The sequence below is a fragment of the Drosophila kikkawai genome, chromosome X (genome assembly GCF_030179895.1).
Source record: "Drosophila kikkawai strain 14028-0561.14 chromosome X, DkikHiC1v2, whole genome shotgun sequence".
NCBI classification, from domain to species: domain Eukaryota; kingdom Metazoa; phylum Arthropoda; class Insecta; order Diptera; family Drosophilidae; genus Drosophila; species Drosophila kikkawai.
This window is the reverse complement of record NC_091733.1, coordinates 9899495-9915141: the sequence shown is the minus strand read 5'-3', so window position 1 is coordinate 9915141 and position 15647 is coordinate 9899495. Positions and strand designations below refer to the sequence as shown.

General features: G+C 35.6%; 4 protein-coding genes across 5 annotated transcripts in view; 3 read left to right on the top strand and 1 right to left on the bottom strand.

Annotated features, from left to right (window-relative positions):
* The first annotated feature begins 211 nt into the window (after positions 1-211).
* On the top strand, positions 212-1714 carry LOC108085780 (uncharacterized). The gene is made up of 3 exons (XM_017182530.3): positions 212-463; positions 520-591; positions 655-1714. Exons 1-3 carry the CDS (start codon positions 288-290, stop codon positions 1037-1039), a joined length of 633 nt encoding a protein of 210 aa, XP_017038019.1. The 5' UTR covers positions 212-287; the 3' UTR covers positions 1040-1714.
* Positions 1715-1787: 73 nt separating this feature from the next.
* On the bottom strand, positions 1788-2268 carry RpS28b (Ribosomal protein S28b). Its single transcript, XM_017182531.3, has 2 exons — positions 1943-2268; positions 1788-1875 (listed from the first exon to the last, which is right to left on the bottom strand). Exon 1 carries the CDS (start codon positions 2179-2181, stop codon positions 1984-1986), a length of 198 nt encoding a protein of 65 aa, XP_017038020.1. The 5' UTR covers positions 2182-2268; the 3' UTR covers positions 1788-1875; positions 1943-1983.
* Positions 2269-3043: 775 nt separating this feature from the next.
* Positions 3044-5863, top strand: l(1)G0320 (signal sequence receptor subunit 1 l(1)G0320). The gene is made up of 3 exons (XM_017182526.3): positions 3044-3225; positions 4166-4885; positions 4957-5863. Exons 1-3 carry the CDS (start codon positions 3162-3164, stop codon positions 5082-5084), a joined length of 912 nt encoding a protein of 303 aa, XP_017038015.1. The 5' UTR covers positions 3044-3161; the 3' UTR covers positions 5085-5863.
* A 388-nt stretch (positions 5864-6251) lies between these two features.
* LOC108085753 (uncharacterized) overlaps positions 6252-15647 on the top strand; it is a 57857-nt gene continuing 48461 nt past the window's right edge. For both annotated transcript variants that reach the window (XM_070287821.1, XM_017182491.3), the window contains exon 1: positions 6252-6707. The gene's annotated coding sequence lies outside the window, so the exon portion shown is untranslated. The remainder of the gene's footprint in view (positions 6708-15647) is intronic.

Genomic DNA, 15647 nt, shown 5'->3' with positions numbered 1-15647 from the left:
TAACATTTACTTTAAGATCAAGTTTTTATCAGTACACAAATAAATAACATAATTAAGAATTATAATACAAATCAAATAAAAAAATATAATAGAGTCAAATAATAACATATTAAACATTTTCAATTCAAAAATTAATTATTAAATTTAACAAATTTGTAACTCAGCTCTTTCGATATATATCGCCTAAAAGACGTTTACCAACACGACCAGTGTTGACAAGCGACGGTGGCCGGCCATGTGCCAAACTAATTAAATTTGTTTTGGGTAAATTCTAATGCTTTGCCGCGATGTTAATGCCGCCAGAGCGCATAGAATACTACAACAACAGCCTCAGGCAACAGCTCCAGCGATTGGTCGTCTCCGTAAAGAGTTACCATGAGTTGAGGGGCTCAAAAACAGCCGAATTGACGAATAAAGCAAACCGTTTGTGGGAACTGAATCAGAGATATCGCTTGGTTAAGGGGTATGCAATAGCACTCCAATTAGTTGTAACAATTTAATCATATGTTTATCATTTAGTAAAAATGAAGCTGCATCGGTTTACCTACTTTCTGCCTGCCAAGAAGCCTTCCAAGGCCTGTACAACAGCATGTAAGTGACCCGGCTTCCAACCTGCAGAATACACACTTACGCCCTATATTGTATTTGTTATAGTTTACATTTAGACGAGGAACTCTTTGAAGTATTCATTCAAGTAGAGGAATTCAAAAATGAGTGCATGCAACTAACAACAGAACAAGAAACATCGGAGACCCCTGGCTTTTTAAAGGAACTCCTTGATTTCCTCGAAGAATCCCTGAAATCCATGCAAAATCAAACGAAATATCTGGAACTTCATCTGCGGCAGCTTCATCCAAAGTTTGCACTGGGAGAATCTGCTCTGGAGGCCTTCAAGTCCGATCTCCAACTGCCGGAGCATATAGAAGCCTCTATGACTTTGGGCTTGGCCAAAATCGAACGATTGTTAAAAAAGCCCTTGGATTTTGTACAGGAGAAACTTATAAGAGTGGATGGTCCACAAACTATAGTCGGTGCTTAAACTGAAAGGATATATTATGGTGTTTTCTTTGTGTTGAGGGAAATCATGGCATTTTTCAGTTTTTTGTTGGGGATTTTGCATTAAAAAAACTGCATTACTTTAGCTTCTGGCCTCTGTTTTTAATGTAAAGCTTACATTATAATTTCCTTGTTTGGTTTCATCTCACTTTTAAGAAGCTATACTTCTGCCTTAAGCTATAATATGGATTGTTGAGCCTTTCATTTGACACAATTGTGGTTTATTATATTTAATAATCTAAGCCTCGCTCTAAAGTGAATAAACATTCATTAGGAAGATTTTAAAGCAAAATTATGCTTATTCTGACTACGACCTGAATATATCTACTGGTATTTGAATATATTTCACAACAAAAAACGCATTGAATCCAATTGAACATCTATCAGGACAATTTGCTTGTATTAAGAAGCATTTCGTCATAGTTTTCCCGGCTAGTTGAGGCCTGAGTAACGTGTAAACATAAATCCCTGCTGATCATATGGATTTTTCCATTTAAACTCGACGAAATTTCGCTCTGCAGCACTAACAGATCTTTTGACAATCGAATTCGTTAAGCAATGCCATGATTTTCCTTCAACACTTATCCACGCATTGTCTTTAAATTTGCACTCGACACTCAATATCACAATAAAAAAAATTAAATAAATGAAAACCACAGTTTGGGTTTTTTGTTTTGTATTTTCAGGGGTTGTCCACTACTCCAGATTTATTTAAAACACATTTTGTCAACTTGGGAATTCAATTACGTTTATATTTGCATTTGTTTATAACGTATTTTGCGATGCCAGAGCCTCGTGCAAACATTAAATCAAAAGTATCTGAAAAACAAAGGGAAAACAGACATTAGGAGGCTGCTTTTATGGCGCTGAAGACAGGGGAACTCACCTTCTAAATAGATCCAAGGCAGCAGAGGAGCATCAACCCCGTTAGCGGAGTCTTCTGGCCTCACGTTCGGATTCCAGCAGGGTGAGAATGTCGCCCTCGCGCACGGGTCCCTTCACGTTGCGGATGATCTGGCGGTTCTGCTCGCCGAGGAACTCCACCTTAACCTGGGTACACTGGCCCTGGGAGCCGGTGCGGCCGAGGACCTTCATGACGCGAGCCCACACAACTGGTTTGTCCATGGCTTATCGAAATTCGCTGAAAATTCGCAGAGAAAATTCACGTGCAAGTTGCGCTTCAATTGACAGCCGCAAGCAAAAAGGAAGTTGAGCGGTTATCGGTGCGGCGGCGTGAACTTGGCTGCGCTTCCACGGCCGATAGCTGCAATAATCGGCGCTGCCAACTATCGGCTGGCGGGCACGAAAATGGCTGACGATAGCTAAATTTAATTTATTAAAGCAGGAACAAGACTTATTTTTGCTTAGAAATAGTAATTTGAACAGATTATTATTAATAAAGCGTTGAGTTGCAGTGTAGAGTGATGTATAAATAATACTAAAATGGTTAAATTGCGTGAATTATTTTCTATCAACTTAAAAAAGTCCAAGTTGGCAGCCCCATTCTTGCGATATATCGATAGCCATACAGTGTTGTTAGCTACAACATCTGTGCTAATTAGCAATAAAAAAGACTTTCAGGCGAAAATAGTATAAACATAATGTTATTTATGGAGTTTATAAAACGTTTCATCGGCCCGTTTTCACGTTTTAAGTGAATAACTTGCAAATACACGAACAGTGACAGTTGTAGAGTTTTGCAGCACTGTTTGCCAAAACCGGGTTGCCGAGCCAACAAAAATCGAATAATATATTACAGTTTTCGTGTTGATGTAAGAAATTGGCTACGACGATGTATAAAAAGAATTATTTCGTTGCCTGTTTCATTGATGCACTTGCTGATTGCCCTCACCGGACACGAAATATCCCACGCGAAAGGGCAGCTGTCGGCGCCCGGCGCGATGGCCTGGCAACCCTAGACGTGGCACCACGTAGACATTTGACAGTGAAAGTCGTGACGACTTCGTGCCACTTCGGCTGTCGCCGCCACTGTTTTCGTCACTCTGCTAGTTTCCCCTGAACGCAACGGTTGTTCGTGCGAGTGTGTTCCCCTGCTCTGATTTTCCCCGTGCCGCGCATTGAATTGCAGCCGAAAAAGCGACAAGATGAAGCACCTGATGTTCCTAATGCTGATGGTCCTGCCCATCGTCATCACCACCTTCTCTGCGCGTAAGTACTTCGCCGGATCTCGCCCCACTTTTGGCTGCGATAAATAACGGCGATTCCGCCGGACGCTCACCAAGGTGGCGGAGGGGCGGGGGCGTCGCATACGTGGCACTGCCGACGCTGCGTTTGCTACGTGGAATATCATACGGCCTTTGTGGCCCGGGAAAGCAGTCAGTATCATCGTTTTTTGGACATTTTCATTCAACGTTTTCCACGGATTTTCGCGGCGACACTTGAAAACTGTTGAGTTGGCACGCCGACCTTCTATAGCCCTCTCGCTCTTACTCATGCCTTTCGGCGGCTTCGAATGGCTATATCTTGGTTGTTCCTCAAGATCAAGTCTTCAAACTCTCCACAATGGCCACTCTTCGGTTTTCCAGTAATATTACCAAGTTTCACTAAAATCGGATTACTATATCTTGTAGCTGCCCTGGAAATTAACTGGGTTATATGCAAATATATGTGTTCATTTTCAAGATCAAGTGTTTTAAGTTTACAAAATAATGTTTCACTCAAATCGGTTTACTATATCTTATGGATTTCTCAGGAAATTCTGTTTTTGAGATATTTTTCCGATATTTTTCCATATTTAAAATTATAAATAATAATATATAAAATAGTTTCCAAGCAAATAATCTCTGTAGATAAGCAAATATTTGTTGTTTTTTGTATACAAACCTCATTCTCACCTGTTTAAATATTGTACTTGAAAATGTTTGAAACAAAGTTTAAAAGATTCTCTGAGACTATTTCCTTTAATATGATATTTTATCAATTATTTTGTTGATTTATGAGACTTCTTAATCAATTTTTGGTACCTGTTACTTTACTATATCAGCAAATAAAGCTGCCAAGTTTCAGACTAATCTGATTTCTGACCACTCCATTTACACCTTTCCAAAAACAGAACCATCTTTAATCAAATTCCCTTCTCTTTTTACAGCAACCAAGTTTGGTGCCTTTGCTGCCGAGGCGGCGGCTGAGGATGATCTGGTGGATGTGGACAGTGAGGAGGGTGCGGTGACTGGTGAGGATGCGGAGGCGGACGAGGACAACGATTCGGGTAGCAGCAGCTCTCCGAATGCGGACACCTATCTGTTATTCACGAAACCCCTGTACACGCCTGGCCAGCAGCTGGATCTGCCCGGTGGCAAGCCCGTGGAGTTCCTCATCGGATTCACGAACAAGGGCGCCGAAGAGTTTGTGATCGAGACCGTGGAGGCCTCGTTCCGCTACCCAATGGACTTCAACTACTTCATTCAGAACTTCTCGGCTGTGGCCTACAACCGTGAGGTGAAGCCCGGCTTCGAGTCGACCGTTTCGTACACCTTCCTGCCCTCGGATCAGTTCGCCGGCCGTCCCTTTGGACTGAACATTGCTCTGGCCTACCGCGATGCCAATGGCATTCAGTACAACGAGGCTGTCTTCAACGAAACTGTTCTGATTTCGGAGGTCGATGAGGGACTCGATGGCGAGACCTTCTTCCTGTACGTCCTGCTGGCCGGCATTGTCGTCCTGCTCCTGGTCATCGGCCAGCAGTATCTGCTGGGCAGCTCTGGCAAGCGCAAGCGTGCCGCCGCCAAGAAGGTGATCGAGACCGGTACCGCCAACGACAGCACCATCGACTACGACTGGGTGCCACAGGAGACGCTGCGAGCGCTGCGTAAGCAATGGAAAATGATTTCCCTTGAATTAAAGCTAATATTATATATATATATTTTTTTTTAATTGCAGAGAAATCCCCGCCCAAGTCTAAGACGCCCAAGACTTCGCCGAAGCCCGGCAAGCAGGCTAGTCCCAAGGCCGCCAGCCAGCAGAGCCCCAAGCAGCGCAAGGTCAAGCGATCAGCTGGCGATGATTAAATCAATCGATCCGCTCAAGACTGCATATCCCCAACAACAACAACAACAAGAGCACTAACAACAGCGGCAGCAACAACACCAGCTGAAGCTGGAGCAGCAATAAACCACCATTTTTCATCCTGTAGGAGGGAGCAGCATACACAGTTTCGTAATTAATTAGTTATGTACGATGTCATGTTCGATCATCTCTAGAGATACACCTATCCATTATTTTTTTATTCGTTTATCGCGAGATTGTTAGTCTTTAAACCAACAAACAAATGTTTCCACAGTTTTGTTTTAGAAATTTCAATTTTCCAAATGCCCAAACTCTGCACATACTCCACAAAAAACAAAAAAGAAAACAAGAAAACCTTTAAAAAATATAACCTATAATTAAATTTCTTGAGAATCGTCTTCGTTTGTTGAAGACACATGAAAAAGCTTAGAAGAATGACTGCAGAAGATAGAATGAAGCCAGGCGAAAAATGGAAGAGAGACATTGATTGATTGAGACAACAAAACCTTCCAATTGTACGATAAATTAATTAGTCCTATTATTACAAATCAATTGATTAACTTTTGCGTTTTATTTTGCGTTCTACTCCCCCGCATCCATTTCCGATCTTAGACTGTCATTCTTTTTCTGTTTTTTGGAAGAAAACAAAAATATGTTAAAGAGTCAGTGTTTTTTTTTTTTAGATAGAAGTCGCAGGAAGTCGACAGGTGAATATAAGGAGATGTTTTCATACAAAAGAGAAAAAAAACGGAAAATAAAAGATGAAAAAAATATACATAAACTGTGTTTATCTCTGGGATATGGGTAATTCTGGGGTCGGTTTCTGCAGATCTTGAAAATATATTTTAAGAAGCTAATTCCAATTAAGTTTTGCGCCAAGCGGGCGCTTTACTTTTAAGAGACAGTATGATCTCGCTAAAATGAATTTAATTTATTTTAAAATGTAAAATTTAAAGTTTTCCATGAATGGAAATTCCCGAAAGCCAAATTGTGGCGGTTACACCGGCTAAACTTTTTCGTCCTGGAGCTTTTTTCAGGCTCTGTTAGCTTTGCAGGATGTGTAACAGCCATGTTAATGGCATAACAACTTGTTGTCCTGTCGCTGTTAGCAACTCGAACGGTCGCGCGATTCAAACTCATTCGTCAACAGACTCTCGTGCGGTTCGGTACTCAGCCTCAGCCTCAGCAGGACAATTCTCAGACTCAGTCACAGTTAAAGTCCGGAAGTCACAGCATCAGCAGTCACAGTTTAAAGGCGCAGTCGCAGTCCCCGCGCACCGTTTTTAAAAAATTATTTGGAAATTTTTCGAAAGTGCTGCAAGCGATCCCATACTTTTTTTTTTTTGGTTTCTGTGCTAAGCTAAGCTAAGAAATTTGAATATTTCTCGCAAGAGCAAAGAAAGATGTTTTGGCCAAGAGTTTCTCTGAGCCAAAAGTTTTGAAAAAAGAAATTAAGGAAAAAAACGACAGCTAAAGTGAAAGTGTGTGTGCCGAGTATTCGGAATTCGAATTCGAATCGCATCTGTTGTTGTTTTCTGCGGCTGTCAAAGCAAATCAGAGGAGGATTAGGAAGCGAGAGCCAACAAGGAAACGAGAAAGAGAGAGTGAAAACACCGCAGTCAAAGGTGAGTGGAGTGCTTGACAAATGTAAATAAGACAAATTCCTTCAAAAACAAAAAAATACAAATAAAAAGAGCCAACAAACTCTGGGATGTGTGGTTATATTTGGACAGCAAAGTCTGAATTAATCTGCGAATGTGGGTGTCCCTGAATAAACAAATTATTTCGAAAGTTTTCTTTGGTGCTTGGGAATTTCAAATGTTCCAATTTGATAAATAAATGATAATGATAATAATAAATAGTAAATAAATAAATAATACATATACTATTTTATAACATTTTGTAAAATTCAAACGACAAAATTCTTAGCGACATTATCTACCTTTATTTTTAGGTTTCCCAAATATTATTTCTTATTTAAATCCCTAAAATCCTTTTTTATTATAAAACATTTTTAAAAAGCAATCAAAAATTTCTTACTTATGCACATATTTGATCAACTTAAAAACCATTAGCAATTATAAGTTATTTTCGACTTTGCAAAATCTCAAAAGAAATATTTGAAATATCCTTGGCGTAATGTATACAATGTCTATTCGTGTATGTGCCTGCGCGCACATGTTTGCTTATTTAGCCAGCACTTTTGTTTGTCTGTCAACAAAATGGTTGACTGGCATCGAGTCGCGTCGAGTCAAGTCGAGTTTGGTTTTCCGTCAACTTTCCAACCGTGCGGCGGTGGGCGGGGGGAGGTGGTGTAAAATGAAGTGAATTAATTACCTCTTCGGGCTTGAATTCGTAATTAATTCGCTCTTGTTCTTCCATCTAATTCTTATTCGACTTATAAATCATGTTGGATGAGCGAAGGAATTACGGGATAGGGGACCTCGGGGAAAGGTGTTTTCAAAAGGCAAAAGTAAAGTAAAAAATCAGAAATAAATTAATTAAAATATTTAATAACCAGAATTAATTGTTTATAAATCAATTTCTCTAGATTTCTCTTTATCTATTTTTAAAACTAAAATCTTTTTTATTTAATAGAGTTAAAAATTGAATTTTAACTTCAAAAATTTCGCTTGAATATAATATAATTTTCAATGAAATTACATACCATTATTCTCTTCAACTTTTATCTCGGTTGGTGGCTGAATCGTTAACTTTTTAACGAATGTAAAATAGTTTTACAACATCCGGAGACAGAAAAGCCAGTAAAACCCGAAAAACTTTCTGCTCAATTGGCACTTTGTTTGGTCATAATTTCCACAAAGGATTTAGCAGGTGAAAATATTACCAAAAAATTAACATTAAAATTTTGCTGATAATGATATATTTAAAAACAAAAATTAAATTAAAATATAGTAAATTGTTTATATATCATAATAAAATATTTCCAACAATTACAAAACAATTTAAAATCATTTAAAGCGCTTAACTAACCCCATTTTTCTTTTTTCCCCCTGAAAAGAGTTGCTTTCATTTGCGTTTATTTTGGTTTTGCTTCTGTTTCGGGATTGGGTTTTTCTTTTTGTATTATTTTTTTGGTGAGGGAAAAGGGGAATGGGGGGGTGGGCAAATAATTTTCAAGCAATTTTACTTAATTGCCTTTTGCAGATAATAAATCATTTTCTTTGCAATTTGCGCCGACATCAAAAACCCGCACTTAAGTGGAGGTCTCCACAGAATCCAAAGGCGCCATTCCCCTTCCGTACTTTTGGCCTTCATTTTAGCCCACTTTCACCCCCTTCGTCGCCCGCTATCACCACCCCCCTTTTCGCTGCTCAATCAGACCTTAAGATGGCCTTAGTTGGTTGCTCCTTTTTTGTGTGACGTTATCTGCTTTTTGCTAATTAACTTGGCTTGTTGCCTGTTGCCACAAATACAGACAAAGACATATCCTTACACACACACACACACAGCTGCCGACGGAAAGTGCGAGTGGGACACACATATATAGAAAAAGTTGAATAAGCTACGTTTTGAATTTCTTTGGAATTTGAAAATCTCATTAAAATGTTCGCCACGCATTGGGAAAGTCCCGGAAAAAGGGAGAAAATTGGGTGCGGGGTAGAATTTTTTTAACGATTGAAAAGGTTAACGCAAATATCGATATTCAATAAGGTTTTTTTTGTAATATTTGAAGTGAGCTTTAGCAGAGTTATTAAAATTATGAACAGAAAATTTGTAACGTAGTTTACTTTATTTATTTCTTTTAAACAAAAATGTTGTTGTAAATGGTTTTTGTGCCCAAAAGTATGCTACAAAATGTTTCGTTTCATTGGAAAAACGTTGTTGTAAATGGTAAAGGTGCTACAAAATGTTTCGACTCATTGGAATTCGCAAATTTACACAAATAATTTATTACCCAATTAAAGTTGTTATTTTTAGTTGGTCAATAAACTAAAAAGCTGTCTAAATACCTTTTTAATTGATTTTCAAAATTAAAAGATAATAATAACAATTGATTTTAATCATTTTTAAATACAGTAACTGTCAACTGTAGTTTTTCAACTTGTTTACAATGGAAAACTATCATTTTCCCTTGCTTTTAAAAATCTTTGTATACAAAAGAAAACAAAGTATTCTTATGGACATTTCTTTTTGTTATTTAAATATTTGTTCTACGAATACAAAAACATTTAGTCTTTCTCTATTTTTACCTTATTTTCTTGGTATTTTAAGTAAAGAGACATATGTAATGAGGGTTAAGTGAAGCAGAGGGACCTTTGGTATAGGTTTCTCTTCAACGAAATGCCTTCCTTTTCCGGCTGTTTATTTGGAATTTGTTTACGTTTGTCGTTGCTCCTTCACGGTTTTGTCAATTTGCATAATGATATGTGCAGAAAATGAAATCCGAAAGAGTCAGCCGTAAGAGATCCATTTGTGGGATACGATTGAAAGGCAATTAGATTGGAAAATGTATTAAGGTCGAAGCTGAGAAAATATCATAACAAAATAAAAGGAGACACAGAAAATCAAAGTAAGGAAAATGAAAAGAAAAGAGGGGGATACAAAAAACCCTAAAGAACAGAAACGATTGGAAAAAAAGTTAAAGAAGATACAAAAATCGATTAAAAGGAAGTGAATGCTAAACGAAAATGTGGCCAAAAGGGGGAAATTGAAAAATGACGAGATTAAGACGCCAATGTGATACAAGGTGATTAAAAGAAAGTGGGGAAAAGCTAAGAATAATGAAGAACCAAAGGGAAATGCTAGTCGACAAAGTAAGGAGCACAAACGAAGGAAACTGAAAATAGGAAAATAGTAGGGAAAAGGTTGGTTAAATATTTGTTATTAATAATAAATAAATAAATAATAAATTAACAATAAATAAATAATATATAAATAAAAAATTAATAAATAATAAATAATTAATAAATAAATCAATAAATCAATAAATAAATAAATCAATAAATCAATAAATCAATAAATCAATAAATCAATAAGTAAATAAATAAATAAATAAATAAATAAATAAATAAATAAATGAATAAATAAGTAAATAAATAAATAAATAAATAAATAAATAAATAAATAAATAAATAAATAAATAAATAAATAAATAAATAAATAAATAAATAAATAAATCAATAAATCAATAAATCAATAAATAAATAAATAAATCAATAAATCAATAAATAAATAAATTAAAAAAAAAAATAAATAAATAAATAAATAAAAAATAAATTAATAATAAATATATACAAAATAACTAATAAATAAATAATAAATTAAAAATATAAATAATATTAATAATGTTCAATTATTTGAAAAACTCTACCTTGAATTCTTAGCCTTTATAAATTTCCCATTACCCCCTATATGTCGACTTTACCCATTATGTTCCACACTGTCATCGATTTGAAATATGAAATTATAATTGCATTTGCATACTGGGCGCGGCTAACACCAAAGATTTCCCGAAATACTCCCAGACAAAGGACCCTGAGCCACCTCTTAACCTCGATCCAATGCAAACATGTGCGATGACAACATTTTCCACACCCGAAACCAGAATGAAAAATTATAATTAAATAACAACTAGCAGGCGGAATGCCGGGTGGGGGTGCGCACACAGACAAACGAGGTGCGAGTCGAGGGTTAAGGGCTGAGCTGGTAATTCACTTGCCTGACCAACTAAAGTTTTCCCAACCGAAAATTCTGACCAACACTAGTGCCCCCCTATACACGGAGAGAAATTTACATTTTGGAAAATTTAATAAGAAGAATTTTGAGTGTAGATAGTGAGAGTTTGATTTATTTTAATTTTTAATTTCATTTAATTTGTAATTTCATTAATTTTTAATTTCATTTAATTTGAATTTATTTTTTTATTTAATTAATCTATTATAATTTAAACACTAGTCACACAAGAAAGCATAATTTTTAAATTTTAAATAAATATATTATATATAATATTTTTTATATTAATTATATAAATGAATAACGCATTGCATAATTTTAGGCACCAAAAGTAACGATTTAAAACGGTTAAAAATATTTAAATGCTCTAAATACATTTTAAAAGCACCTAATCCCCTAGTTCGACAGAGTTTTCCGTGTAGAAAACTAGGGGGGGGGGGGGAGGTGGTAAGGGGGAAAACCCAGCCAAGATAGATAGATGGAAATGGGGTGTTATGAGGGGTGGGGCTTCAAAGGACCTCGGCAGAAGGAAAGTGGAGTAAGGCGGCGTAAAGTTAAGCAGAGACAACTTTTTCTTTTGCATGATAACGACAACAACACAACACTAATGGCCATGTATAGCACGACTCCTACACGTGTCTGTGTGTGTGTGTGTATCTGTGTGTACTTTCTCCCTGCACGTGTGTGTGTGTATGTGACAGGCGGCTGTCATTCGTAATGCGAAAAAGAGAAGGGAAACAGAGAGGGGCAAAAAAAAAGGGAAAACGAGGGAAAAACTATTTTCTCGACATTCGGATTCTTCATGAGCGGAAATAGGGGAATCCCCTAATGATACATTTGAGCCGAAAAACAACAGCGTTTGTTTTATAACAACGATTAGGTGTTAAGCAACTGCAAAAAAAAAACAACAACTAATTAATTCAATTTGAAAAAAACTTTTCACATTTTAGACAAATTACTTTTAATTTTAGGTATATTCAGAGCTTTTAAGTGTTCAGGGGGTCTAAAACTTTTTCATTTTAAATTTAGAAATTGAAATGAAAAGGAATTTCATATATAAATATTAAGAATATATTTTAAGTAATACAGGAATGCAAAAAGGGATGAAATTCAAGTGAAATTATTTAAAAAAAAACTAATAAAAAATGAAACTAATTATTAAGAATATATTTAAAATTAGTAAAGAAATAAAAAAAGAGATGATTTAAACAAACTAATTATGTAAATAGGTATTTCATTAATTGTTTCTTAAATTCCTAACAAATTTTGTAGATTTTAAGAACCTTAAAAACTTGAATAAAATATTTAATACAATTTATATGCTGATTTCCATTAAAAAATTAATATTTAAATGCAAAAAAACACCTTTTAAAGTCTTAACCCTTTAAAATGACAATGAAAACGAGCCAGGTCTGGATATACCCGGCTGAATGCCATAACAAAAACGGCACAACAACAACAAAAAAAAAAATATATATGTATAAATATCCTGTCTCGAAACAATAACTCACACACACACAGCTACACACGAAGAAAAGCGAGTAAACAAAGCCATTGCTGAACAATTTCAAAGCTGAAAAGGAAAATGCAAGAGGGGTGAGGTAGGGGGGAAAGCTTGGGGGAAATGCCGGAGAGGGGCAGATAAGAATTGTTGTTTGTCGCCGCTGCCTTTGCTGAGCGAGAACAATATTCATAAATTTTTGAAATAAATGTTTACAGACACTTTGCACGATTTCGTAGCTGTTGTTTTTTTTTTGCATAGTATTTTTTTTTTTTTTGCACTTGATGCAGATGAGATATCCTTTTCAATGGCGGCAAGAAAAAACAAAATCCTAGAAAATGTGTGTGTGTGTGCGAGTGTGTGAGGGTGGGTGGGCGTGTCTAGCTCATCTGCATAGGATGGCAGAGATAGTGTGTTTACTTATTCATGCCACTTCATTTGCATCGAATGAGCCACATATTTGCAGCCACACTTTTCCCGCCCATCAAATCGCAATCAGCTTTTCCGCCATTTGACATCAAATTAAGTCGTCAACTTCCGCCTCCTGGCCCCCCTCGTTTGCCATCCGTCTTGACTTTGGCATTGGCAAGGTTGCGATTTTAATGATTTTGAACCCATTAATTTTGATGAGATTTAATGGACATTTTCCATTTTCCAGACTGTCATCAAATATGGGTGAGGGCTAGCTTAACTTTGTATTATTTTAAACTTTAAAATTTAAAGCTTACATGTTAGTTACAGAGACATGAAAAAGTGTTAAATAATATTTAAGTAATTTAAGTAATTTAATGAATGCTTTCAACAAATCTATAAAATATCTAAGAATCTATAAAATCTCTCTAAAATTTGTTATGTTATATACAAATTAATAAATTACATAAATCTTTAGAGGTTCTAACTATGTTTATTAATTATATAAAACTTAAAAGCTTCTAAAACCAATTAAAAGTTACTAGGTACAGTAAAATTATATTAAATCGCAAAAAGTTCACTCTGGCGATACGGAAATCTTTTTAAATTTTGCCTAAAAGTATACAATGAATTTTTGGCTTTGGAAAATCACCTAAGAGTTCCCGATATGTATTAAGTAGCTAAACAATTAAATGTATAATTAAAAAAACACTAGTTAGACTTTAATAACAGCGGCTTACTAATCATAACATACTTTTGAGCAGTCTTTAAAATGATTTTGAATCGATCGAATTATATAAAGCTTTAGAGCTTCTAAAACCAATTAAAAGTTTTTTCTAAATTAGTCTAAAATCTTTTATAACATGAAATAATACATTTACACTACATTTGGTGTATTTTCGACACATTTTTAATACACATTTTTGGTGTTACATAAATAATTATACATTTATTTTAAAATTAAATGAAATCAAAAGTAAAATAAATAAATTTTCTTAATGTAATCAATTATTTTTTGCGAAACATACCTAATTTTCTCTACGCTTTTACTTACCCTAATCCCATGGATATCTTCCTCGGGCCAAGCTCAAAGGGAATTTTTTGGACGAGTCCTGTCCTATCCTGTGCATATTTCATAAGGATTGCACACAGGGAGCAGCACAGCATCAATTAAACACTTTTCACTTTTCACAATATATATATATATAGGGTAGTATAAAATAAAAAAAACATAAATAAAGCTAGAAGCAGCAGCAGGACGGGTAATAAAATATTTACAAAAAATAAAAGTGCCGGACAGCAAAGTGAACTTGCTTCTGGCCCGTCTGCCCGCTTTTCCGCTTTTCCATGTCCGCTTGTTAAACGAGCCAAAACTCTAGGGCGAGAAAGAGACAGAGGCCGGGGGCAGAGCAAGAGGGGGAATCAATGTTCAAGTGGACTGAGCTGCATAAGTGCATCTGTCGAGGACTCCTTGAACATTCTTCGATTTTTTTTTTTTAGCTGATTCGTTTATGCTATTTACCCGACTTGCACTGCCAAGTGCATCACTTTTGAATACCCTGTAAATGGCAAAAGGCGGGTAGTATGAACTATTTATATATTATATTATATTATTTATTTATTTTTATCAATGAATTTTTATATAACTCTTTTCAAGTCAAGAAAATATATAAAAAAATAAAATAAAATATTATAATTACGAGGTATTATCACAGTCTAAAAGCTCTCCTTTACACACTTGTTGTTCCCCGAAAAAGGGGAGCTGAATTAATTCGATTAGCTGAAGGAGTCCGAGGCTGCAGGAAATGCAATCCATTTGTAACCTACTTATTTTTATTTTTTGGGGTAGGAACGCCTTTTTCTTTGGGCCAAGGCCCCATTATAGTAGCATTTACATTGGATTTTCTATGGGGGGGGGGACCTAAAACTTGATTTCTTACCTACATTTTCGGGCCAAACTTGATTTCTAGTTGAGCCCATTTATATAAAGAAGGAAAAGAGGAAGAGGGAGGAGCTCGAACCGAGCTTCTTGGATTTTTTTGGCTCGCTTTAACCGTCCTGCAAACTCTATCCCATACCGTTTTCCTTTGCTTTCGACCAGATTCTTTTATGGGCTTTAAGTGGCCATTAGTTTTCATTTACAAATGTTTTTTCGCCTCTCTGGCTGTGTGTGTGTGTGTGTGTTTTTTTTGTATGGTCAGCCCGCAGTTATTTGCTTAACTTCAAACAAAAGTCTGTCTGTGCCGACACCAATTACCCGTAGTGGGAAGATTCAGCTAAGACTGGAGGTGGAGTTTGGCCTTAATTTGCCGCTGGATACAGTGAAAATAAATTAAATTAGCAATTACGAATGCTAACAAATATAGGTCGATGCTAACAAAACAACTAAATTAGGTCTGGCGGTAGGAAAACTGTGAAAAGGTGTCTAAAAGTATGCAATGATATATTTGTTTTGGGAAATTTGCTTTAAACTGTGCCTAAAAGTAGGATATAATTATGGAAATACTCTAACCAACACTAATCTAAAACGGTTTTTTTTTCAATTACTAGGTACAGTAGAATTATATTAAATCGCAAGAAATTCAGTCTGGCGATACGGAAAGGGGTTTTAAAATGTGCCTAAATGTATGCAATGAATTTTTGACTTTTGAAAATCACCCAACACTGGGCCTAAGAGTTCCCGATATGTATTAAATAGTTTAATAATTATATTTATAATTAAAAAACACTTTAATAAAAGCGGCTTACTAATCATAGCATACTTTTAGGCACTCTTTAAAATGATTTCGAATCGATGCTATGTAAAATATATTAAAATATATATATGTATATATAAAATTTATAATTAAGGAAAAAGTATATAAATTAATATAATATCTTCTTAAATTGTTCAATAGATAAAGAGAATCAGTAAATACTTCAACAAGTTTGTTTGTGTGTGGCTGGTCAAATATTT

Excerpts from the sequence above, each read along its gene's own strand:
- RpS28b (XM_017182531.3), bottom strand. The coding sequence starts at position 2,181 with ATGGACAAACCAGTTGTGTGGGCTCGCGTCATGAAGGTCCTCGGCCGC.
- LOC108085780 (XM_017182530.3), top strand. The coding sequence starts at position 288 with ATGTTAATGCCGCCAGAGCGCATAGAATACTACAACAACAGCCTCAGG. Across the intron at positions 464-519 it reads AGATATCGCTTGGTTAAGGG|TAAAAATGAAGCTGCATCGG; the intron begins GTATGCAATAGC and ends TTTATCATTTAG. Across the intron at positions 592-654 it reads CAAGGCCTGTACAACAGCAT|TTTACATTTAGACGAGGAAC; the intron begins GTAAGTGACCCG and ends TATTTGTTATAG.